Source organism: Bos mutus, chromosome 17 (assembly GCF_027580195.1).
Source record: "Bos mutus isolate GX-2022 chromosome 17, NWIPB_WYAK_1.1, whole genome shotgun sequence".
Lineage (NCBI taxonomy): Eukaryota > Metazoa > Chordata > Mammalia > Artiodactyla > Bovidae > Bos > Bos mutus.
In genome coordinates, this window is record NC_091633.1 from 14,945,658 (window position 1) to 14,972,105 (window position 26,448).

Below are 26,448 nucleotides of genomic sequence, written 5' to 3' on the forward strand. Positions count from 1 at the left end.
GTTGAGTCTGAGCCTAGGTTGGGTTTTTGACGTCTGAGGTCCCCTCTCTGGGAGGGAGATGTCTGGATGAGGTGGCGATCAGAATAAACCAAGCCTGGGCAGTGCCCAGGAAGTTCGGCAGGACTGTGGGCTGACCCCGGGCCTCCTGCCTAATGCCCAACTGTCCTGCTAGTATCCTACTGGGGAACAGAGTTCCCCCTGATGCCAGGTCAGGTGAGTGCAGTGCAGGGTTTGGGGAACGAAAGACATTCCCTTGTAAGGTAAGGAACATAAGATAGAGGCTCTCCTTATCGCTCTGCACCTAACTTGCTCCCAGCGACCTCCACGTAGAACACTGTACCCCAGTGTGGTCAGAAAAAGCAGCTGGTCCAGGTGGGGAGGGGGCGAGAGATGGGAGGTGGGGAAACCGAGTGTGCAGAGACATCGGATGGGGAAGCCACTCTGGGGCTCGGCACCGGCTGGAGCCCAGGACACAAAGCCCTGAAGAACAGCCGCCCTCCTCGCCTCCCCAAGGACTTTTTTTTTTTTTTTTCCCCAAGGACTTCTTAAGGGCAAAGCGGTGGGGGTGGGGGAGGGATCACTGGCAAATAGGATGCCATGCACGTGCCATACAACCTGTCACACACACACACACACAACCTAGCGACCCGTATCTGTCATCGTGGTGGACAAACTTAGCTGGTGTGAGTGCCAGAGCAGAGGGAGGGAAAAAGAATGTCCTAGAACTTATCCCTCCCAGAGCCCCGTTTCCCAAGGCTCAGACTTCAGAGGGTGTCATGGATAAAGGTGAGCTGGAAGGAGGCCCCCTGAAGTCATCCTGGCCAGGGAGCCACTGTGCTTTCCAAACGGTGGTGGTGGGGGGCAGCGAGGAAAAAAGGGATGAGGCTGTTACAGAACAGGAGAAGGCGGCAGAAAGTGGGCAGCATACCCAAGAGAGACCCAGAGGGCAGAAGACATGCACTTCGGAACGAGATGCAAAAGTACCCAAACCCTGACGGGCTTGTGTGGAGCCTCTGAGAACAGACGTTTGCAAAGGAACAGCTGAGTCCCCCACCCAGATCTCAGCCCTGTAGCCTCCACTAAGCAGGTGCTCAGCTTTGCAGCCCCCTCACCATCTTTGCAGAGAGCGCAGCCGAACCCCCATGAAGATACGGAAACAGCTGGGGGTGGGGTGCCCTACTCTGGACCCGGGCAGCCTGACTCCTGTTGTCAAGAGGAGCTGAGAGCAGATGGCATCGTGCACATAGACACACACGCACACACAGACCGGCCCTGCGAGCCTGCCCGCATGGGCCCCCTGCCCTCGTCTCCATGGCCCAGCGGCTCTGTATCCAGCCCGTCATTCTCTTGTCTACACCGTCCCCCGGGGCTCACTGATCAACTCCGTGTCCCCCTAGCCGGTCCCGTGAAGTCCTGGCGGGGGGTCCCTGCCCTTGCCTGGGCGAAGGCGCGAGTCTGGGTGCAGGGAAGCCGCCGGGCTCAGTCGTGCAGCACTCCCAGGCCGGCCGGGGTCGGTACCCTCTGATGGTGAGCCTCTGGCCTCCTGAACTGGCAGAGGGCAGAGCGGGGGAGGAGAGGTGGCTTGGGAGCTGAGGGAGCTGAGCGCTGTCCCCTTGGCTCAGCGGTCACAGCCTGGAGCGCGGAGAGAACGAGAGAGTGGGAAGAGGTCACGTGAGTATGACAACAGCATCTTTTGTGAATCAGCACCCTGTCAGAGGGCAGGTGGTCTGAGATGAGTGGTTCCCATGCTCTGCAAGAAAAAGCGGTGGTCCTACTGGGCACTGGGCTCAGGGCTGAGTGCCGCACATACCTGCTCTCACTTAAACCTGAGGATGGTCCGCAAGAAAGGCACATTGCACCCCTTTTACAGATGCGAAAACTGAGGCTCAGAGATGTTAGGTGTTTTGCCCAAGGGTGCACAGCCAGCAAGTAGCAGGCTCTCCTCACTGGAGCAAGTGGCCTCTGGACTAGGGATGGTCACCCAGGTGTGGCTGGGTTGAGGCCATGTGGAGCTGCTGAGAATGCTCGGTCGGGGATGGAGTTGCAGGAGGAGGAGGGGAGACCAGAGCCACATCACAGACCCCAGCTCTGAGTGGAGGCTCTGCTGACTGCTGCTGAGCCAAGATCTGGGCTGTTGGGGGCAGAATTTATGCCCACTCTCCCTGGATGGTTTTAGAAAGAGACCCAGAAAGTACACAGGTAATCTTTGCCTAGAAAGCAGTGAAGTGGAGGGATCAAGGTGCAGACCAAGCTGGGTTCCAATACTTGCTCTGCTCCTTACTTGCCGTGTGACCTGGGATAGGCACTTAACCTCTCGGGCACTCCTCTGGGGTTACCAGATTACCTCTTGGTGAAGGGGTGGGGGTTCTGAGGATTCAGTGAGATGACGCGGATAGAATGCTTGACACAGCACCTTTCACACATATGTGCTTAATAAATGATCCCCAGAAGATGCAGATGGTGCTGGTGGTCGAGGTGATGAAAAAAGAACTGGAAGCAGGGACTTGAACAAATGCTCATACACCAAAGTTCACAGTGATGCCATTCACAATAGCCCCAAAGCACATACGAACCAAGTGTCCAGCAACAGATTAATGGAAAAAAACTGTGGTATATATTCACAGTGGAATATCACTCAGCCATGAAAAAGAATGACGGTCTAATATATGCTACAACAGAGGTCCCCAACCCCTGGGTCACAGACTAGCATTGGTCCATGGCCTGTTAGGAACCATGCCACACAGCAGGAGGTGAGTGGCAGGTGAGCAAGTGAAGCTCCTCTGTATTTACAGCTGCTCCCTCTTGCTTGCATTACCGCCTGAGCTCCACCTCCTATCAGATCAGCGGCAGCATTAGATTCTCATAGGAGCACGGACACCGCTGTGAACTGGGCATGTGAGGGATCTTATGAGAATCATCCCCAAACCATCCTCCATCCTCCATGGTCTGTGGAAAACACTGTCCCACGAAGCCAGTCCCTGGTGCCAAAAGGGTGGGGACCGCTGTGCCAAATGTGGATAAAACATGAAAACATGCAGAGTGAAAGAAGCCAAACACAAAAGGGCAAATGTTGTATGCACTGGCTAAACGGAGTATCTAGAACAGGTACATTCATAGAGACAGAACACAGATGAGAGATTAGGGGTTAGGGAAGGAAGGGATTAACTGTTGTTTTTTTTTTTCTTCTCCTAATTCTGAAATTTTGTGTAGATTTTACACTCAGAGCACATTTCAATCTAGATTCACCCCGTTTCGACTGATCAATAGCCCCATACGGTGTGTGGCTGTTATTGGACAACACAGGTCGGAAGTGGGGTGTGGTCCATGGACCAGCAGCATCAGCATCACCTTGGAGTTTGTTGGAAATGCAAGATCTTGGGCCCCACCCCAGACCTAACAGAATGAAAATTTGCATTTTAACAAAGCCCTGGGTAATATGAATGCGTATTAAATTTTGAGATGCATTGCTCTGGAACACAGGCTTGCCCCAGTTTTGCCTTCAACTTGCCATGTGTGAGGATTCTAGAAATGCCAGTTCCTCTGGCATCTGAGCCGTGGAAGGGCCCACCCAAGGTACCAGGGGCAAGTTTTGAGTTAGCTGCTGACCTCCTTGGAACATGTTGGCTACAGCTGAGAGCTCTTGGTTGGTCCCTTCTGCAGATTACAAAGCTCTAGACAGGACCCAGATCCTGGGCCTACTTTAGCCAAGGGCTCCCCCAATCCACTGCTGACCCAGGTAGCTTTTGGAAGGACCACACCACTGGAGTAGCCATCTCAAAGCCAGATGAGTGTGAGTGAGGAATCTGTAGGGGCTGAGGTTGTGGGGAGAGCAAATTCTAAATTATAGAACTGGAGCCTGACCTGTGTCCCCAGTTCTATCACCAACACCCCATGCAGATGTAGGTGAGCTGCTGAATGTCGCTGTGGGCCACAGTATATCCATGTGTAAAAGGAGTTAGACCAAATCTGGAATGGCCAGGAAGGGCACCAATGCTGATTGGCTGATTCTAAGTAACTGCTGATGAGTATCACTGAGTGGTGGCAAATGTACGGTGAGAGATTAGTCATGCCTGCCATCAGTACAGGAACAGGGCAGAGACAACTCATACACGTTTATCATCCATGAAATAGGTACTCCCCAGGACTTTTGTACTTTGATGAATAGCTGACATGTAGGACTTGGTGGGTTCAGGGTACCACGTCACCATGTGATGCTCAGACTCACTGGGGTGTCAACCTTCATCAGGAAGAGATGGGCAATGAGATAGCCATGGTAGTCACTGGGATCTGTGCCCTGTGTGGACACCTCTAGGACCCAGATTCCAGAGGAGACTCCCCTGAACAGAAACGCAGTGGGGAAGGGTGTTGTGTAGGGGAGGGAGGTGGGTACACGGAAAGGAGATAGTTGGCAGAGGAGTTTGGAGTGGGAGCAAAAAGGTGACAAAAGCCACAGGAGAGAGGGCAGTGGGAAGAGATGCTAAGGCGGAAGGAACACTTACTCTGCAGACTTCCAGAAATGTCCAGGGTGAGACAGGCGGCGGTTTCGCTTTGGCAGTTTCTCCAGCATGTCCATGAGCTTGGTGAAGGTAGGTCTCTCTTCTTGTTCAAAGGCCCAGCAGAAGAGAAGAATGTCCTAAAAGGAACCAACGTGGTGATTTAATGTAAATAGTAACTGCTGATTACTCCTTGGCATCTCATTGGATCTGTCTACCCATTTGTTCCACTTTCAGATTCCACTATCGTCCATCCATCCATCCATCACGCATTCACCTACTGTGCATTTACCCATTTATCCATCTCAATTCGCGTATTTACACTTCATCTATCATCCAGCCATGCGTTATTTATCCATGTATCATCCATCATTTTACTTATCCACTTTTTGAGCCTATATAGCAAACTAGGTAAATCCTATTATAGAAGATATGGGATACACTGAAATTAATAGTGCTCCCCAAGGAGTCTCTTGACAGTTTTCTCAAAAGGGAGGAGGAAGATCCTGAGGCTTCTATCCACATCTAATACTATAAGTGCCTCTGAAAGTCTCAGAGGGGAAAATTACTCTACCAGTGATCACCTCACCTGAGAAAGGAAATCTAGAGACAGGTAATCCTTAAAAAACATACACGTTTTTTATGTTCTAAAAACATACAGATAATTACACGTTCCCTGATTCATCTATTTTCTGATCAACAGAGGATTCTTCCTGATGTGTTTCGGAGGTTGATTATTAATTTATACTCGGGCTTCTGTGTTTTTGTGTATCTTGTTCTGAGTAGGATGATGCCCAAGTGTACTGCACCCTGATGGTAGGAACCTGAATTGCAGGCATAGTTTGAAGGCTTTGCCTTTGAAGCTCCAAATCATTACCTGACACGGCTGGGCAGGCGTTTTCATCGCCCTCCCGGGAAGCATTTGCAACCTTAATGTATGGGGAAAGGAGTGCCTAGAACTGTGTCTGCTTCTCCCTTCGTCTCCCGGACCTGGCACCATCCTGGGACTTACCGAGATTTCTTTTCCCATGCCGATCTGGCTGAGGTTGGGTTTCATGCCTGTGCCCATTTGCCAGATTATTGCCTCTGCTGGTTGGGTCTTGAAAGGCCACTCCCTGGCATGGAGTTCATACCAGATAGTCCTGTGGGCAGACATTGTTAAGGGGATGCTGGGGTGATATGTCACCTGCAACTCTGTGTCCCCTCATTAACACACACCCACCCAGTCAGCCTGCTGGCTAATCACACTGGCCCCTGAGTTTCTGTCACACAGGACAGCTGTTTTGCTACCTAAGACGTACTTTAAGCTTTCATGATGTCTTAGAAGTCATGCTTATCCCAGGATATCTTCTCTGGTGCCTGAATTAAAATGAATCAAAAGCTAGAAACTGAACAGTTTAATATAATGTGGCTAGGATCTCTGGCCCCATGTTTGTAATTTTAGAAAACTATTCTAAGGATAAAATGAGGGATATAAACAAAAATTCATTTATAAGGATCTTCTGTACACCATTATATACACTGAAAAAAAGTAGCAATAACAAAACTGCTCAACAAGAATTGGTTATAGGGATGATGGTAAATCATTAAAATGAAATGGAATACTTTATTATTATTATTAGAAATTTCAAAGAAATTTTGCTGACATAAAAATGCTAAATATATTAATTTAAGTGAAAAAAAGCAGGACACAACTGTATATTAGATATGTTACACTTTAAAAAACCATTATATACATATTGCTATATATATAATGTATAATAATACACGATTGATATATGTATACCCATATGTATATGGATATAAAGAGAATTAATAACAACAAAGCAAAATATTAGCAAACTTTCTTTTCTTAGTGATAGAAAGGACATATTTTTTCTATTATATTTGTGTTTTCTAAGAAGGAACCCTTCCTGTGAAATAATGGAAAACAAAAATAAAGATCTGAAGGTCAGACTGCCTTGAAGGGTTCAAGTCCTGATTCTGTTCTACGCTACGCTAGGAGTATGTCACTGGGTGGGTTGCTTCCCTTCTGAATCCAGGTTTCCTTACCTGCCAAATGAGAATGATGATAAAACTGCAGTGGAAGAATGTTTATCTGGGAGGCTGAATATCAGAACAACTCAAGGCTGGGATTATTCTAGAGGGATCAACTATGTTATCATCTCTGTTTCATACATCATGATATGGTAATGACTGAAGAAACCACTGCTTGTGAGCAGCACATATGGGCTGGATGGGGAGATGGGCTGATGCTGAAGGGATGCTGGGAGAGGTGTGGGCGGCACTGAGGACCATGGCGGATGCCGTAGGGGTGTCAGAGGATGCTGGGCTATCACTGAGTTGGACCGTGGGGACAGGTCTCAACTCACTGAGAAGATTCCCCAACTCAGGAAATATGTGCAACAATGCTAGGAAATGATCTTTCCTCTAACCTAAGGTAATTTATGTACATTTGCTTTAAAGAATACGGAGCACTTGGTCATCCTTTTTAATGATGAAAAGTGAAAGTCGTGTCCGACTCTTTGCAACCCTATGGGCTATACAGTCCATGGAATTCCCCAGACCAGAATACTGGAGTGGGTAGCCTTTTCCTTCTCCAGGGCATCTTCCTGACCCAGGAATCGAACCAGGGTCTTCAGCATTGCAGGCAGATTCTTTACTAACTGAGCCAATAGAAGACTGTATCAAACCAGCTATTTCCAGGGGCCTGCCTCTCAGCATACTCCCTCCCCTGCTAACCTCATCCATCTGGGTCAGGCAGGGGTGGTGATGCCCAGGTGTTGGGCTGTTGAGTCAGATGCCAGGAAGTTCTCAAGTTAAGGTGCTGGATGGGTCTAGTCATCGTCATCATAAACAATAACACTTACTGAGTTTTCACTCTGTGCTGGACACTAATCTAAGCCCTTTGTATTTATTATGATTACGGAGGGGCTGTATTAAGCAAGCCTTTTTATTCTGATGCTTTGATATCTGGGGTCTAGCTGACCCTGGAGGGTTTGCCCCTCTCAGGGCCAGCCAATTTCTAGAGACAGTAAAGGGCTGATCTGTAAGTGGTGATTTTCATATGCAAACTAACCAATCCAAAGCTCTGTCCCCCATCTTCTCTATCAAGCTCTCACGTTCAGGTCTGGTACCCCCCTGTCCTACTTAAGACAGCTCTCAGACTCTGTGCCCACTGAAGTTAGTCAAAGCAGCCAATCTTAAATCTGCTTACCCTGCCTCATCCATTCCTTCCTGGGGAAACCGCAATAATGGCTCTTGCCTATATTCTCTTCCTGCTCCTTCTGGCTCTTGACTGACCCTGGTGCCTCCCCATGAGCCCCTGCATGGGACAATGTGCCCCCTCCTTTTGGGAGCTGTGAATAACAAACTATCCAATGCTAAGTTGTTTCCTGATCTACTGGCCTCATCATACTGGAAAAAGGGTAAAAACCTACACTTGAAAATAAGAAGTGCTATTATCAGCCCCATTTCACAGCTGGGGAAACTGAGGCTCAGGAGGGTTATGTATCTTACCCAGGGTCACACAGCGTTTGAGAGGTCATAGCCAGAGTCGAGACCATCTGGCCACAGAATCACAGCACTGGCCATCCTGCTGTACTGGGAAACCTACACACGGTCCTATTTGTGAGACCTTTGTAACGGGGGCAGTGCACTATTTGGGAGGGCGACCCTATAGTTGATGGTTGGGGCCTGGTGACAGAGGCACGGAGTGTAGGCATTGCTCATGCGAATTGGGGAAGGGAGACTATGGGAAGCCTGGCCCTGTGCTGGGTGCCTTACAGATGTTTTCTCATTCAGTCCTTAGAATATCACACTGGCTTTATTGACTTTGATTTGTGGCTGAGGGAAGTAGGGCTTTGAGTGGTGAAATGACTTTCAAGCCCATTGGGGCTCTGTGGTTAAAAGCTCCAAGTGTGGAGTCAGGATGACCCCAGTTTGATTCCCAGCTCCATGGTTAATTACTGTAAGGCAAGTCACTGAGCCACTTGGAACCTCAGTTTCCTCATCTGTCAATTGGGAACGATGGTACCTGCTTCAAAGCTGTACTTCTGAAGGTGCCCTGAGACAGTGCCCATGACAAGCTTAACACGGTGCTCAACACACTTTTAAAAATCCGTTTTTGTTCCAAGTCATGCCCCAGCATGAGGTTCCCAAGCAACAAGATGCACCTAATTGGCAGGAAACCAAGAGCACCAGGTCCCTTGGAATTCAGCAGTGTCAGGAATAAAGGTCTCATTAAAACTTCCTTTCAAACCTAACTTTCAAGAGAAACTTGCTTTAAGGGGGAAAAAAAATTGCTCAAGATTAAAACTCCAGTGGAAAACCAATTACTTACTTTGGTACATTTTGTTAATTACATTCTTTTTTTTTTCTTTTGCTAAATTGATACTAAAATATACCAACTTAATTACTGCAATTTGGTTTCAGATAACAATATTTAACTAGATAAAGATCTGGGCATAAACTAGCTGGAACAAGTGACAGCCTCTAAAAGGGTCCAAGTGACAGATGGCGAGGCTCCTGATGTGCCAGCCAATGCCGCCCCCACCCCGATTTATGGAGAGGACGCAGTGGGGGTACTTCTCCGAGGAAGACGGTCTCTGTACCAGCTCCTGGTGGTGCTAAAATCTAACTTCACACATCTGTGAGCCTCCAGCTTTCCCAAACAGCTTCCCCCGCGTCATCTCTGCCAGTCCTTGCAACCGCCCCCCACGGTCAAGGTAAGATGAGGCTCCTGGTGGATCTTTTCAGAATGCCAGGATCTGCATCTTAGGACAGTGCCCTGGAGCCTCTCTCCCTCCTCTGTACTTTCAAAGACAACTCATTTTCTCCCATGGCTGCAGTTACTCTGTCTTTGCTGATGTGTCCTATGCTCTTCATCTCCAGACTTAATATGTAGATTCAGCTGCTTTCTGGTCGCTTCTATGGGCTGACTCTAAGGTGGCTCAAACTCACTGTGTCCAGATCTGCTCTCTTTGCCTTCCTGGTACACCCCACCCCCAACCCCCACCCCCCAGGCAGGGTCTCTACTTTGGCAAAGGACACTACTCTCCACCCAGCTGTTTCAGGAAGATATTGGCACCACCCACATTTAAACCAACAGTCAAGCCCTATCACTTCCACTCCCCAAATCCTGCTTCTTATGTCCAATCCCAGCTTTCATTCCCCTGGCACTGATTCGGTGCAGAATTTCAGGGTCTCCCCCTGCACTGGTCACCTGGCCCCATTTGTCCTCCTCCTTTCTGTTTTTTTGACACAGTAGAGATTGTTCTAAAACTCAACATGTGATTATGTCATTCTCCTGTTTAACGACCATCAGTGGCTCCCTCGTGCACTGAAGATGGAAACTGCTTAACTCAGCCTCTAAGTCCCTGCAGCGTGCCTTCTTTCCGCTCTAGGCTTTCATCTCACCACCTTAGTCTCATTTTCTCCCCTGATTCTTCATCCATCGGCTCTCTTTCCACCCCCGCCCTGCTCTCCAGTGTGTTCCTCCATGGTGGGCAATTTGTTCCTCGTCACCCGTGTTCCTTTTCACTGGAACACGTGACCTTGCCCTCACCTGGACCACTTGTACTCAATCTTTAACACAGGCTCAGGAGTCCCCTCCTCCAGGAAGCCCTCTCTGATCTCCCAGACGGGATTTAGTTCCTCCTTTCTTCCCACAGTCCTGTGCTTATCCTCAGCATAGCATTTATCGTGGAATTTTGTAAAAACAACTGTTTCCTTGTCTGTCTTCCATTAGACAAGAGAGAATAGGGAACCTATGGTGGTTTTAAAACATCTACAAATTGATACTGCTTTTTATAAAAAAAAGTAGAGCTTAATTCTCTTCACTTTGATTTACTGACTTGGTTCTAACAGAGTATGGTAGAAGTGACTATATATAATTTCTATGACCAGGTCATAAAGGCAGTGCAGCTTCTTGCCACCGAGCCTGTGGAAAGGCCTGTGTGGTGAGGACCTGAGGCCTCCTGCCAACAGCCATGTGAGTGGTCACCTTCGTAACAGATCCTCAGCTGTCAAACCATCAGATGAGACTGCAGCCCTGGTCAACAACTTGACTGTGACCTCATGTGAGATGCTAAGCCAGCTCAGAACCGCTCCCAAACTCCTGGCTATAGAAACTTGAGATCATAAATGTCTTTTTAAGCCACTAAGTTTTTGAAAGTTCATTAATACTAAGCACCCAATACAAAGCTATTGCATGAATGAATGAATGAGTGAGTCAGGCAATTTGCCATGTTTGCATCATCAGTTAGAAACCAGGCATGGAGGTTTGCTATAGTCTCTCTACTACAGCCCACTCAGACCCCTCCCTCCATAATTTCACCCAGAAATCTTCAGACAGAAGCCTTGCTCCTTCCAAAAGGGAAGTGCCCCTCTGCCCAGGCCGGGCCTCTGAAGAGCCTGGGTTGGGCCACCTACCCGAGTGCAAAGACGTCTGAGTGTTTGGAGAAGGGGAGCTTGTCCTCCTCTGTGTCGGGAGACAGCTGGCGGATGATCTCTGGAGCCAAGTGGCACAGCCAGCCGTTCTGGATACGCAGCTTGTCATCACGCCTGAAGAAGTGAAGCACAGGGTGAGCCCTGTTTCACAGCCCAGAGAGGACTGGTCTTCCATCTCTGACTGCAAGTCCCTGGACCATCTCTGCTGGCTTCCTTCTGTTTCTCCCCTGCTCTATGCTCCCCATAAGGCACTGCCTGACCTTGTACTTGAGGCCAAAACCCAGTGGGAAGTACAAGACAGGATGGTCTGGAGAGAGACGTTCAACACCCAAACGGTCATCCTGTTCCTTCGACACTGAGGCGCCCCCTCCTCCATCCTCATCGAACAAATAGAGCTGGTCCTCGTTATTCATGGCACTTATGTTCTATATGGAGCCTCAGTAAACACTGGATTAGTAGTGAATACTGAGAGCAAACCAGTCAATCCTAAAGAAAATCAGTCCAGAATATTCATTGAAAGGACTGATGCTGAAGCTGAAGCTCCAATACTTTGGCCACCTGATGCGAAGACCTGACTCACTAGAAAAGACTGTGATGCTTGGAAAGACTGAAGGCAGGAGGAGAAGGGGGCGACAGGATGAGATGGTTGGATAGCATCACCGACTCAATGGACATGAATTTGAGCAAGCTCCAGGAGTTGGTGATTGACAGGGAAGCCTGGCGTGCTGCAGTCCATGGGGTCACAAAGAGTTGGACATGACTGAGAGACTGAACTGACTAATACTCCTGGAGGAGATATACAATATATACACTTGCATGCATGTGTCTCATATACATTAATCTTAAATCCTAAAAACAACTCACTCATCCTAGTCTAGTTTATTTTGCACAAGAGAAAATGGGGCTCAGAAGTATTAAGTGACTTGCTCTGAGGCTGCCCTTCTACCAGGGAGGCAGAGTTGCAAAACCCATCCAACTGGCCCAAGAGTTGGAGCTTCTTGCCCTGCACTGCACCACCTACTCCTGTGTCCATGCCCTGGTCATCTCCAAGTGAGAGCCAAAGCAAGACTGCATGGCAGCCTCTCCTTGGACCTCAGTTGGGAACATGTGTATAGGTTGACCTGATAGAACACATTCTCTGCTAGAAAATAGGACTCAAATCCATTCATTAAAAAAACAAACCAACCATGAGTTTGCAGGGTCCAATGAGTTCTTGCTTCTAGAATCGGGGACACCTGCGGGGGTTTAAGGACCCATCTGTTGCTTACTAGCTGTGTGTCCTTGAACAGACCTGAGTCTCCACTTTCCCATCTGTGAAATGAACACATGAACTTGGACTCCAGATGACTGGCGCAAGAATGAAAAGGAGAAGGGTTGGGTCAGCTGCCAGGGCTACACGATTCCTGGACATCATTATTCCCTGTGGATGTTTTTGCGCCTTGAGGACACAGAAACGGAATGGAGGTTAGAGTCCAAAGTAAGAATGTCATCCAAGAGAGGGGTCGTGTCCTGGGCCAGCCGCCCTTCTCCTGGCATGCCCAGGCTGTGTGGGGTGGGATGCTGCTGCCAGAAGGACAAACCTGCCAGTTCCCATCTTACTCAACAGCCCCTTCTGCCTCCTCCTGACTTGCTGGGGCAGTGGAGCTTTGGAACTGTAAGGCTGGGTCACTTGATAACCATCATCCTGGGGTGGATGTAGGCACATGCCTGGCAGGGGGCTGGGACCCAGGCCTGGCACAGACACCCTGGGGTGTCCTGTTCCCCTGGTGATGGGCCTATCAGTGACCAACCCAAATTGTCTTCATTATGAGTATCACTATAGGTGGTTGGCACGATAGCACTGGCATCTTAAATGACACCTTTTCTGGATGACGGCAGAACAGCTGTAGACAAGGCAGTGCTGGGGATGGGCTCAGGGAAGCCCTGGCGTCTGTTTGGATGTCCAGAATGTGCTCACTGTTACTGTGACTCACCCTTGCCCCAGGCCCGGCTGATCTCCCCTTTCTGGGCACGGAGTCCTGTGGATGCCCCAAGGTCTAACTGAGGGAAGGGCAGGAAGGCAAGTAGCTCCTGCTGAGTGCCTACTGTATACCAGGAGTTCCAGCCCATTTAATTCTCAGGCGCCCACAATCAACTGGGGATCACTGCTGTTCTGTGGGTGAGGAAATCGCCTCAAAAATGTTTAAGTGTGTGCGTGTGCTCAGCTGCTAAATTGTATCCGACTCTTGGCGACCCCATAGACTGCAGCCCTCCAGGCAAGTTTGTCCATGGGATTCCCCAGACAAGAATACTGGAGTGGGTTGCCATTTCCTTCTCCAGGGGATCTTCCCCACCCAGGGATCAAAGCCGTGTCTCTGGTACTGGCAGGCAGATTCTTTACCACTGAACCACCTGGGAAGCTCCAAAAGCTTAAGTGACCCTCGCAAAGCCACGGAGATAAAAAGTGAAAGAACTAAGATCTGTTTGATTGCTAGTCTTTAAAACTCCAGCGACTAGACTCCTAACCACAATCCTACAAGAATTCCCAAATGGCACCATTTGGGAGCAGAGTTCTGAATTGAGTCCTATTTCCCCAGCAACAAAAAAAAAGCACAGGAAGTCACTGATGGCTCCTTCTGGGTAGCCAGGTGATGTGGGTCTCTGGTGGGGAGGTGTTACTGAGGGTTCCCTGGCCTCCTGTGATACTAACTGGGTTTGCATTGACAACCAGACTGGGGCACGGTTGGGGCAGGGTGCTATCTGGGGGACAAGGCCAGAAGCCATCTTGCCCTTGATTTGACTTCTCTTCCTGGTTAACATGGGGCCTCCATGAATAAGCTGAAGGTCATTCCATTTCCCTGTGCTTTTTCTTCAGTCTATGGCTTTGGAAAACCATGAATCTAATGGGAAAAGAAGCAGAGGCCCTGCCCTGCTTTCCCCAACTTGGGGGAAAAGCCACTGGCCAGGAGGATGAGTGTGGACCTGCCACCAGGAGGGAAGAATCCGATTTTTTTTTAAGAGCCTTGAACTAGGTTTAAAGAGACACCTGCTGAGCCTCTTCATGTCTTGACACACAGTACTTAGGTTCATAATGACATCACCAACTGCTTTCTCTGCCCTTGACCTTGGGGTGATGGAAGCAGCTATTCCCCAACCAGGAAACTGCAACCTCAGTGAGCACCTGGCTTCTTGCGTTCTGCCTTGATGACCCTCTCCATCTATCTATTAATCTCCTGTCTCCTTATTTTCTTATCTTAGGGACTATAGATCATTTTGGAAGATGAATCTCTTTGGGTGAAGTAATATCTGAGAACAAACAAACCCTTAAGCTTCTCATTGTTAACTGCATCGCAAAGAACAACAAGATTAGGTTTTGCCAAATTTCAGATGGTCTGACCGAGATTCAAAGTATTATAGAGCATGAAGAAAATTCACTGTGCCGGGAGGAGTATTGGGGCTCCTGGGGCATACCTCAAAGAGATCAGAGATTCCCCAAATCAGCTGAAACAGGAGTACAAATAGAGAAGCCTGGAGGGGGTGCAAAGCTGTCTTTCTGGAGAGGCACACCATTTGTTATAGAGGCGTGATTAGAGGAAACACACTGGGTTTACAGTGTGTGTGTGTGTGTGCACGCGCGAGCACAACTCTCCAAATTAAAAGTTACAAAGGGCAGACCTTCGGAATTAAGGGTTGTTTATTCAGGATCCCGGCTGTTTCTTCACTGGTCAGCTCAAGGCAGCCTGCTCCAGGGTGAGTGGTGGCTGAGCTTTAATTACTTAACGGTAGTTAATGATCCTCCTGGGTGATACTGGGGAGGTGTATGCAAATTCATACTAATTAGAACAGCTCCACAGTGGCTATTGTTTATACTGCTTGATGTGCTCCAGGCGCTGTGCTGGACGCTCGCTGTGTGCTATCTTATTCTACCCTCATAAAGACCCGAAGGTAGGCACCATCATACCCATCATCTTCCTTGCAGGAATGTGAAGGCACAGTTAATGAGTGGCCAAGCCACACTAGGCCCTGGGTGGGTCTGACTTCAAATCTCTTGCTCTCAACTACACTCCAGCTGCACTGAAATGAAGGAATTCATATGAAAACTGAGCAAGGGTGCTTGGGTGAGTCCAACTTCCATGTGCATGCTTGGAGGAAGGACAGAGTCCTCAGGTGAAATTCAAGGGCAAGGGCATTGCAGGACTGAAGGAAGCTCTGTGCCCATTCAAAGGCACCACTTCCAAGACAGGCCCCATGGGACTCAGAGCCTGACCTGGCACCAGCATTGCACCAGAGGCATAGCAGCCTCGCCCCTTGGTTAAACAATCTCAGGTCCAGCATCACGTCTAGGTCACTAAGGCCATTTGGGTGACTTCCCATCCCCTGACCATCACCTCTCGAGAACCCCTCGGGGCCCTTCCAACCAGCGCTCACCTGCCAGCCTGCAGCACCCCAGAAATGCTGAAGAGCCCGAAGTCTGTGATCACCACTTTGCCGTTGTCGTAGAAGACATTCTTGGACTTGAGGTCCTTGTGCAGGATCCCCTTGGCGTGGAGATAGCCCATGCCCTGCAGGAGACAAGGACACCTCTGTGCTCACTGTAGCCTGGCCTGGGCTCACGGTTCACACGCCCTGCCTTTCCACTGAGACCACACATGCTGAACAGCTGTAGGCCTGGGGTCCAAACACCCAGGCTTGCAAGTAGGGTGGAGAAGGCATGGCAAGTGGGAACAGGCAGGGTCCCCAAGGCAGAAATCTGTCACCAGCCTCAGATCATAGCAAAACCATCTCTATCTAAGTGCTTCTGCTTCCTGAAAAGGAAGCAAGGGAAGATCTCCCCCGAGGGAAAGGGGCAGGGCCAAATCTGAAAAGAGGGCCCCCAAGAGAAAGGAACCCCTCAGATCTTATTCCACACCACTGCAGAAATTCACTTGTGTTCCTCAGGAGACGTATCATGAGGCAATAATCAAGAACATGGAGAAAGGCTTATGGGAGGTCAGGCTCAAGGGTGAAATATCTAGATTTCTATTTTTGCCTTAATGAGCAGTCACAGTTTTACTTCTTTTTTGAAGTTCAGTCCTAACACATCCAATGGAGAATAAAAACCTGAATATAACGGAGTCATGAGGTACCCAGAAAACACAGGATGTTCTTGTTTGTTCTAATCCCAAACAACACCCAACAATTTGATAGTTCCCCAGCAGCTATGGAGAGAGATGGTTTACACTCATGGGAATTCAAGGTTTCAGGGGGTAAGGAATTCTAGTCATGAGAAGAGCCCCTTGGTCCCTGCACACACCCAATTATCCTGACGACGGGACACCAGAAGGAAACCAAACATTGGTTGACCGTCTCTAATGGTTGTTTTAGCAATTGTTACACACACATGACACCTGGTATCATTCAGGTGAAGTTTAATTGCTTTTAAGCCCAAACTGTTGGTCTGAAGCTAGACCATGAGTCTCAGGATGGGGCAAGGTCTTTCTGAGGTTCAGGGAGGAGGCCCCAGACCCTACAGTACCTTCACAATTTCTTGGGCAATCTGTCTCGTTTTGTTGACATCCAAGACGATCTTGGCGTCTCTCACCACAGAGTAGAGTGTCCGGCCCTTACAGAGGCTGGAAAGCAAAAGAACAAAATTCATGGTTGGCAGTTGTTAAGATAAGGGCCACCCACAACAGCTATTAAAAGCGACACACAGAGGGAATTCTCAAGTGGCCCAGGGGTTAGGACTTGGCGCTTTTACTGCCAGGGCCCAGGTTTGATCCCTGGTTGGGGAATAAAGATCTTGCAAGCTGTGCGGCACACACACACAAAGTGATGCATAGAGAGTGGGGCGTGTGTGGACACACCACTATTATGCCCCTGAGATATTAAGCCTGCTACTGGACCTTGATTCTGCTTCTGGGATGCAGGTCTGAGAGCAAGTCCTTTGGGGTTCTTCAGGATCTTCACCAGCTTCCCCCTGCCCACCTCGGCATCCAAGGATACCTTCAGAGTCTAGCCTAGCCCAGAAGCAGGAATGCCACGTACTGTCTAACCCAGGCTCTCACAGGTGAAAATCTGCTCGAAACCGATAACTTGTGTGTGGCAGTCCACAGGCAGCACTCAGACGGCACCCTGCTGGCCCCTCATCCCAGTTGCCATCACTTGCCAGGAGCCACTGGTGTGTGGGGACAGTGACGAAATACCAGCAAAACCATCGCTGATGTGTACTACGTGAATGATGTATTCAAGCCTTTGGACAGGGGTGTGTAAACACCAGTAACACTCCCCCAAACCAGATGCCTGTCTGGACAGAGGATTTTCAAACTATTTGCAGCCTCATTGAGTTCATTTTGAGGACCAGCGGTTCAAGATGAGTGACAAGATGAAAAAGGACATTATACAGTGACAGTAACACCTCATTTAATCGCCGGCATGTTTATCCATCCGTTTCCTCTGCAATGAGCACGATTCCTGATGCACACAGACCACACACTCGATGAACAGTCACCAAATGAATGAGAGAATGAATGAGTTCTAGATTCCCCATGGCATCCCCACCCCTAGGACCATGTCTCACTCACTGCATCCACTACTGGCTGGAAGAAGGAAGGACACTAGGAACGTTCATTTTCTGTGTCAAAATGATGGCATGACTTTTTCTTTTAATCTGTGACTTGACTGCTAAAATGTTCTTGGCTTCGTATTCATTCCTTTAGTAGTTACCAAGCCCTGCTGTGGGCTAGAATCAGCTGAGATCCTGTGGTTATAGCCAGAACTTTGGTGTCAGAAGGGCTCTGCTCTTCACCTACCATGTGTCTTGTGTCTTTCAGTGGGCTACCTAACCTCTCTGGGCCTCAGGTTCCTCATCTATCGAAGGATCTAAGGAGACCTAGCCACAAAGTTAGTACGAGGACTGAATAAGAGAAGATCTCTCTCACTGGTGTCCACCAATGAGAACAGGGGCCTAGTGTCAAATTGGGTTGGAACCGTGGTATGTCTGTCAGTGGCTGTGACCCTGAGCAGGAGAGTTAACCTCTCTGAGCCTCAGTTTCATTATCTGTAAAATGGGGTCAATACAGATTTTGCTTTTATCAGCTTACTTAGGAGAATCATATAAAATCAGGTGTGTCAGGGTGTAGGCAATTCTCCATGCCCAATACAGTCACTATTCCTGAAATGCTGGCTATTACGAGAGGTGGTAAATGATCAATAAAATGGTGAACATACACACACATACTTGTGTGCAAATATATATAAGAATTATATATTTATACACACGTCGCATTGGTCTGTCCACGTATTATCTACCCATCTGTCCACTTGCTCATCATGCTACCTATAATCACTCACGATCTTCGACTAAGGTTGGTTTCTTCACCTGCTTGAAGTGAGATTCCCAGGGTAGCTGACTCACAGACAGGCTGATTCTGCTGTCCAAGGCTGCCCAGTTTGTCAGCGGGTGACAGCCATGGTGACTCAGGGCTGTCCCCTCTTGCTGGGTAGTGCGTTTGCTGTGGCTGCTGGAGGCGAGGTGGAGGAGCGGGGAGTGGGCTGCACAGCCAATTAGACCAAAGTGACATTTAAGTATTCAGGATGGTGGAGACCGTGGGTGGATTCCCTCGCCCAGAGACGCTGTTCCTGAATAGTCACCTACGCTGATTATCCACCAGAGCCCAGAAGAAATATTATATGTTCCCACTGTAGACAGCATGGTGAACAATTGCAACAGGCTCCAAGACTCCTAGACTCTCAGAGTGATTGTGTAGAAGTTGCAGGGTTCAAATGTCCATCCCTGTCTCCTTTCCCCTGCTCACATCCTCCTTTCCAGCAGCAGCTGCTGAAGTCTGTGCTTCTCCTTCCACCTTAGGGCATCTGGAGCCCCGTGGACACACACACACACCACCTATGGCATCTGGAGCCCCCTGGACACACACACACACACACACACACACACATTCACACACAGGCTGGTAGGATATCAATTGGTAAGATCACAGCTTGGCACATCTACTAAAGCGAAATATACAAATAACTCAGGACCAGCAATTCCTTCCCTAAGCATGTACCCAGGAGGCATGCATACTCACACTGACCTACAGACATGTACCAGAATGTACTAGAATATTCTAGAATGTTAATAGCAATCCATTCATATTAGCCCCAAACTGGAACCTACCCACATGTCCACCAACAGAAAAATGATGATACATCCATGTAACAAAATACATTCATACTGGATTATTAATAAGCAAATTATTGCTAACTGCAAAAGGCATGAAGTTCTAAACAAATGCTGAGCAAAAGAAGCCACACAAACACTGAATGATTCCATTTACATGAAGTCCAAAAGCAGACAAAACTGGTTTATGTGCTACAAGTTAGCACAGCGGTGACCTTTCGTGGGGAGGCTGGAAAGGGCGTGAGGGGTGCTGGGGGCAGGTGATGCGCCATATTTTGCTGTGGATGTTGGTTATACGGATGTGTGTTTAGTGAAAATCCATCAGGCTGTCCTCTTAGGATATGAACACTGTGGTAGATACATTATCCTTCCAAAAATATATACTTAAAAAAAAATCCGTGATTACTGGGCATATACCCCTAAGAAAACCAAAATTGAAAGAAACACATGTACCCTAATGTTCGCTGCAGCACTATTTACAATAGTTAAGACGTGGAAGCAACCTCGATGTCTATCAACAGGTGAATGGATAAGGAAGTTGTGGTACATACACACAATGGAATATTACTCAGCCATGAAAAAGAACACATTTGAATCAGTTCTAATGAGGTAGATGAACCGATAGCCTATTATACAGAGTGAAGAAAGTCAGAAAGAGGAAAACAAATGTCATATATTAACACATTTATATGGAATCTAGAAAGATGGTACTGATAAACCTATTTGCAGGGCAGCAGTGGAAACACAGACACAGAGAACAGACTGCTGGATACAGCGGGGGAAGGAGAGGGTGGGATGAATTGAGAGAGTAGTATGGAAACATACACATTACCATATATAAAACAGATAGCCAGTAGGAACTTGCTGTATGACACAGGGAGGTCAAATCAGGTACTCTGTGACAACCAAGAGGGGTAGGATGGGGCAGGAGGTGGGAGGGAGATTCAAGAAGGAGGGGACATATGGATACCTATGGCTGATTCATGTTGATGTATGGCAGAGACCAACACAATATTGTAAAGCAATTATCCTCCAATTAAAAGTAAATTAAAAATCAGTGAGGAAAGGATGAACCATTAATACATGGTGTTGAAACAAAATCCCAGCCAATATCGACACCCCTGGTATCCGTTTCTAAATGCTTCACACAGTCCAGAGGGACAGTACCTGCAGGGGAAAGGGGGGCAGCGTGCAGGGCTGCACCTGCTCAGGTGTGTATACGTGGCTGAGTGAGAGCAGGTGTGGGGTGAGGGCTGAGCTCTGAGCAGAACAGGCACTGGGCAGGCGCACGAGTGGCTGAGGCTCCAATAGTCCAGGCAGGTCAGTCCAAGTATCCGCGGCAACTGCTCTGAGCATGGGATTTCTGTGGCTAATGCCAGTGCCCTAAAAGCCACTGGTGGATGCGCGGTGGGGAAGGGAAGGGAGGATGGGATGGTTTTCTGAGCACGTGTGGAACCTAACTCACCCCAGCATCCTCTCAGCATCCCTGCAGGGTCCACGCTGTCACCCACCTCTTACAGACACCCAGAGGGGCAGAGGACCTGTGTCAGGGACACAGCCACAGCATCCACGGTGCGGGTGCCAGGTGCTGGACACGATTCGGGGGCCATGCAAGAGACACAGGGCTGAGGGAATCCAAATTCCAACTCTACCCTTTACTGCTTGTTGGGTGACCTGGGGAAGTGACTTCAAACTCGGCCTCCTCATGTGTAAAATGGGGATAATAGTAACAATACCAGCTAACACAGGCCGAGCCCTTTATATGTGCCCAGCGCCAGTCTAAGCCTAGAACCCAGGAGGTGGGTACTCTCTTGGTGTTTCACTGCTTTCAATGGGCATTTCCTCACATTGTAACGAGCATCTCTGAAATCAGAATGCGTTTTGCATTCGTGGACAGGTGACAGTTTTACGGGCACTGCCTTTCTCTGGGGTACATGGAAGAAATGGTACATGTTCTAGTCGATGGCATCTTTGACTTCACCGAGTTCAGGATCAGCCCCGTTTCTACAGATGAGGCTCAGAGAGGTGAAGCTGACCTGGGATTTGAACCCAAGCAGGCTGCCTCCAGAGTTTATGTTCTTAACTCCTATCTTTTAGCAATTGATGGGGAGTTAACTCCCATCTTAACAATTTTTTTCAGACTCCAACATATCATAGGCCCTCAGTAAATGGTGGCTGTAATATCACTACGAACATCCACGATAGCAATGAAGATTAATGGGGTCCACTGCCCTCAGTAGCAGAGTTAGTCTGGAGGTCAAGAGAAGGTGTTTTGGTGGCTTACAGATATATTTAGAACCTCTCTAGCTTCTGGGGCGTATCCTCAAGAGCTAGTGTACACACAGCATCTCTCTCTGCAACAAAGATCCTATTCTTCTGAGAAAAGGAGCATGGACTGGGAATTTCCCATCTTATCTACAGGTCACTGTCCCTCCCAGCCCTGGCCCCAGGCAGCTCATAAAAGGCTGTCTTTGATCCCACATCCCAGGTGACACAGTAAACCTTTGGTGCAGCAAGTGTAAGATTTTTATTGTAAACCGGCCTAAAAGAGGCTTGTCAAAACCGATCAGATAAAACCATCTAGTGGGTTTCTCTCCAAGGGCCTCTGTTCAAACTGGCTCATTCTGCCAAAACAGTGGCTGGGAAAGAAATCTGAACGCCATAGCAGCTGTTTCCTTTCTCTCCCACAAACTCCTCACCGTCAAAGCCAGGGAGCCAGGCCAGTGTGAATGGTGGGGAGTGGGGGCGGGGGGCAACCTCCTCTGAAGACTGACAGACCGGCTCCCAGCCCAACTCTGCCCGCTCTGAGCCCACACGCCCTGGGGACTCACTGTGGCTCACCTGTGCTCCCATCGGTAACTGTGGTCAACTCAGTAACAGTCCCCCAAAGACATCCACAGGCTTCCCTGGTGGCGCAGTGGTAAAGAATCCACCTGCCGATGCAGGAGACATGGCAGATGCAGGTGTCAGGGGTTAGATCCCTGGGCCAAGATCCCCTGGGGAAGGAAATGGCAACCCACTCCAGTATTCCTGCCCGGAAAATTCCATGGACAGAGGAGCCTGGCAGACTCCAGTCCATGGAGTCGCAGAGTCAGACACTACGGAGCATGTATGCAGAAAGAATATTTACGTGCAAAAGGGATTCTGTAGCTGTGATTAGATTAAGGTTCTTGAGGTGGGGAGACTACCCTGGAGGATCAGGGTGGGCCCAACATGTCATCACAAGGGTCCTTGTAAAAGGAAGGCAACAGTTGAGCGAGGGAAGGTGGCAAGTGAACCAGGAGGCAAAGGAGAGGCAGAGGGAGATCGGAGGACGAGGACGGTAGAGGAGGCTGAGTGATGTGATGTGAGAAGGAATCAACCAGTCTTTGCTGGCTGTGGGGATGGAGAAGCGGCTGCAAGCCAAGGGATGCAGGCAGCCAAGAGAAGCTGGAAAAAGCAAGGTGTGGGTTCTCCCCAAGGACTCCCCTCCCCGAACAGAATGCGGCTCTGTCCAAGCCCTGATTGTAATAACCCTGTGAGACCCATTTTGGACTTCCAACCTTCAGAGCTATATGTTTTTGTTGTTTCAAGCCACTGAGTTCATGGTAATCTTACTGCAGCAACTGACTTACTCAGCGGTAGTAAGTAGTGTCGCAGATAGGGTATGAGGGGGAAATGGGATCACGGAAGTGCAGTGCTAGGCCCAGCAACTGGCCAGAATGTGTACGCCTTGAACATGGCTCACATCACACCTAATAATGTTAATATTATGTCTAATAATATTCTAATATTACCTCTAATAATAACTCTCTCCTGTCTGGATGACTATGATGCCCCTCATGGCCACTCTGCCTCTCCCAATTCATCTTCCATCCAGAACTTTTGAGTGGCAGCTTCAAAATGCAAAGCTGACCAGGTCACTCCCCCACTACAATGGCTCCCCACTGCCTAACAGTGGACACAGACCTGACTCTTCCAGCATCCAAAGATCCTGCAGAGTCTGGCCCCTGCAGATGACTCACCCCTTTGCTCATGGAGCTCCAGCCACAGTGGCCTAGCTCAGGGCCGCTGCCCACCAGCTCATCTTTTTGGCCTGCGATGCTCTCCCCATCTGGCCTCAGAAGCCTCCCCAGCTAGGTCGGCCCCTGTGGCACCGGGCACTCCATCTTTGCAGCCTTTATTGTGGTTGCCATTCCACATGGGTCAGCTGGAGTCTTTGATTACGGGCCGTCTCTCCCTCTGGACTGTACACGCCATGAGGGTAAGGTCTAGCCTACTTGGCTGCCACTGTCCTCCCAACATACAAAAGCTTCTGAAGGATGGAGAGATGTGATGCCTCCTATGGCCAGGCCTCCTCTTCCAGGGTTCCTGGGTGTGGGATCCCCACCAGAGCATCCACATCACATCCAACCAAACAAAAACACCTTCTCAGGGGCCTGTATCTTTACCTTTCTTGGCTTGTTTTGCTTGTGGGCTTTTTTGGGAAGTTCTAAGGGGCTCTGGATGAAAGTAACAATTGGTCCTTTTAGGAAGGAAGGGGTGTTGGACTTTTGGGCAGGCTCGGTCTTGCATTTGAATGTCCCTCGACAGGGCACGTAGGTCTCCTCTGCCACATCTGCTCCACTTCCTGCAGTGACACCACCTGCCTGGACCTCACAGGTATTTAAGCACTGGGGCAGTGGCCAACAAACTTGAGTGTGCGTGAGAATTCCCCGGAAGGGCTTGGGAAAACAAAGATGGCTGTTCCCACCGACAAGAGATTCCGATTCTGAGAGTCCAGGGGGAGCCCTGAGAATGTGCTTTTCTGACAAGTTGCCAGGTGACGCTATTAATAACGCAGGTGGTCTGGGGACCCCACTTTGAGACCTGTCATTCAAGCCAATCTTGTTTTCCTGAGCCCCAGAGATCATTAAGTTCACAATCACAGTCCCTTTAGTGAGTGCCATTTGGACCCGGTACTGTTCTAGGTGTAACAGATACAGTGAGTGAGGCGGGCCCATCTTCATCTGGGCCTGCCGGGATGAGGAGAATTTAGGCGATAAACACGTAAGCCAGCAAATTGATGAACTTTCCGGGTGGAATGAGTGCTATGAACAGAATGAACAGACTTACTGGGAAAAACATGGTGGAGCTGGGAACCTTCTGGGCTAGGACACTCAGGAAAAGCTGCTCCAGGCAATGGCATGCTGAGACTAAAGAAATAAGCTGGCTGTGTGGAAATCTGGGAGACAAGGCCTCCAGGCTAAGGGGCCAGCAGGTGCGAAGGCCCTGAGGCAGGATCAATGCAGTACACTTGACCGCACAGCCCAGGCCATATGGCCGGACTCTAGAGAGCATCTAGAGGTGTCCGCCTTCCCCAAGTGTTGATCCTCCAGATAAAAGAAACAGCTGGGTGGGAACCGTCCTCAGCTCTGCCTGATTTTTAGCTGTTTTTAAAGTCAGCTATTATTTTAAAAACACTGGGTTCTGTCAGAAGGGATTTACAACCCCTCAGCTGCTCCTCCTCCTCACTTACTTCTCAGCATCCCCGATCTCTCAAAACTCAAAACCCACTTAATTGCCCTCTGCGCTTTCCCCTTCCCTTGAGCAAATAAATCACATGCCCAGTGACAAGTTGCTGCTCCATCAAATTCCAGCCGCAGGCAATCTCTAACTTCCAAGTACTTTGTGAATCTAACACCGAGGATATTAAACCTTGGCACTCTGGGGCTTTATAATAAAAAAAAGCCAGGTTAGCTTCCCATAAAAATGGGAAATGCCAGAAAGCGAGTGAGAAATGCCAGCTGTGTGCCACCGGCTTAACCCGACCTGCGTCCAGGAAATGAAGAGTTATAGAGTTGCATTAAGTGAGGGGCTGGCTGGGGAAGGCTCATGTCCCAGCCAGGCAAGAAAGATGACAGGGACCCTCAAGGCCTCGGAATATGCAGAGCAGGAACTAGCAGTGCTTTAAAGCAGGGCTTCAGCTTTTTTTCTTTATTTTTGCAATGCACCACCCCCAACCCCACCCAGGCTTGGATACCCTGCCATGCTTGAAGAAGTGGGAAGGAAAAAGCAGCTTATAATCTCCACTTCACTGGATTCCTCTCTCCGTTTTTGCTAAATCCAGAAAGGCCAAGTGTTGAATCCTCTGGGCCCTACAAGGAGTGAGATAGGGGTTCTGTACATTTTAAGGGGTGTCCTAGCCGCTGACTGTGACATTCTGTCCTCCCTGTTCTGTGTCTTCTGAGGGAGGGAGTGTTCCAGGGGCACCGGCATCCAGCTGGGGAGGGTTGGGCCTCTAGTTCACTGCAAAAACTTCTGGCTGCTTCCTTTGCCTCTCATCACACTGTGTGGTCCAGCCACTGCCCAAGACCTGTTCTTCTGTATCAAAGACATCCAAGGAATGTTTCTCCTGGACTCTACAGTATCTTTTCTCAGCATCACCTAAAGTTCAGTGAGGATTTCACTTGGTACCTCCCACATTGCAATCATTCCAAAACCACCTAAAGATTTTTTTGCCAGATTGGCCAGCTCTTATTATTTATCACTTGCTAATAGTTTTCCTTTAGATGCACTGCCTCTGAAAAATAAGTGTACTTCAGGAAGAAAATGTATCATTACCTTTTATCATTATCAGAAGGAAACTCAGAATTTCTAGCCCCAAATAAATGTAAAAATAGATATACAATGAAAACAAACCCACTAAAAACCAAAATTAAACCCTTGCTTGGCATCATGGCCTGCCAAATGGTTGAAGCTTAAGGCCTCCTCTTTTTGTTTAAATGTTTGGCAAGTAAGGGTTGCTGCTGCTGCTGCTAAGTCGCTTCAGTCGTGTCTGACTCTGTGTGACCCCATAGACGGCAGCCCACCAGGCTCCCCCGTCCCTGGGATTCTCCAGGCAAGAACACTGGAGTGGGTTGCCATTTCCTTCTCCAGTGCATGAAAGTGAAAAGTGAAAGCGAAGTTGTCCGACTCTTCGCAGCCCCATGGACTGCAGCCTACCAGGCTCCTCCGTCTGTGGGATTAAATACCAGAACTGAATGAAAAGTTTCTCCTAAATGTCACCAGAAGGATAGAGAGAGAATTAAGAGGAAAATCATGATCCCACTAGTGGTTCAATATTATCTGGGGCTGGTGGTACCTGTCCTAACTTCTGGGAAATCTGGGCTCATTTAATCCTTAGGCCTGACAACTTTCCCCTCCTGCCAATTAGGTATTAACAGGGAGGTGCTTCCCAGGTGGCTCAGTGAATAAAGAATCTGCCTGCAATGCAGGAGATACGGGTTCGATCCCTGGGCCAGGAAGATCCCCTGGAAATGGCAACCCACTCCAGTATTCTTGCCTGGGAAATCCCATGGACAGAGGAGCCTGGCGGGCTACAGTCCATGGGGTCATAATGAGTCA

General features: G+C 48.9%; 1 protein-coding gene across 1 annotated transcript in view; it reads right to left on the reverse strand.

Annotated features, from left to right (window-relative positions):
* Positions 1–4,495: 4,495 nt before the first annotated feature.
* Positions 4,496–26,448, reverse strand: part of KSR2 (kinase suppressor of ras 2) — a 431,769-nt gene continuing 409,816 nt past the window's right edge. Inside the window, exons 15-19 of the mRNA XM_070385590.1 lie at positions 16,438–16,534; positions 15,351–15,484; positions 10,926–11,057; positions 5,506–5,635; positions 4,496–4,633 (exon numbers count right to left, since the gene is read on the reverse strand). Coding sequence (XP_070241691.1) covers positions 4,496–4,633; positions 5,506–5,635; positions 10,926–11,057; positions 15,351–15,484; positions 16,438–16,534 — 631 coding nt within the window. The remainder of the gene's footprint in view (positions 4,634–5,505; positions 5,636–10,925; positions 11,058–15,350; positions 15,485–16,437; positions 16,535–26,448) is intronic.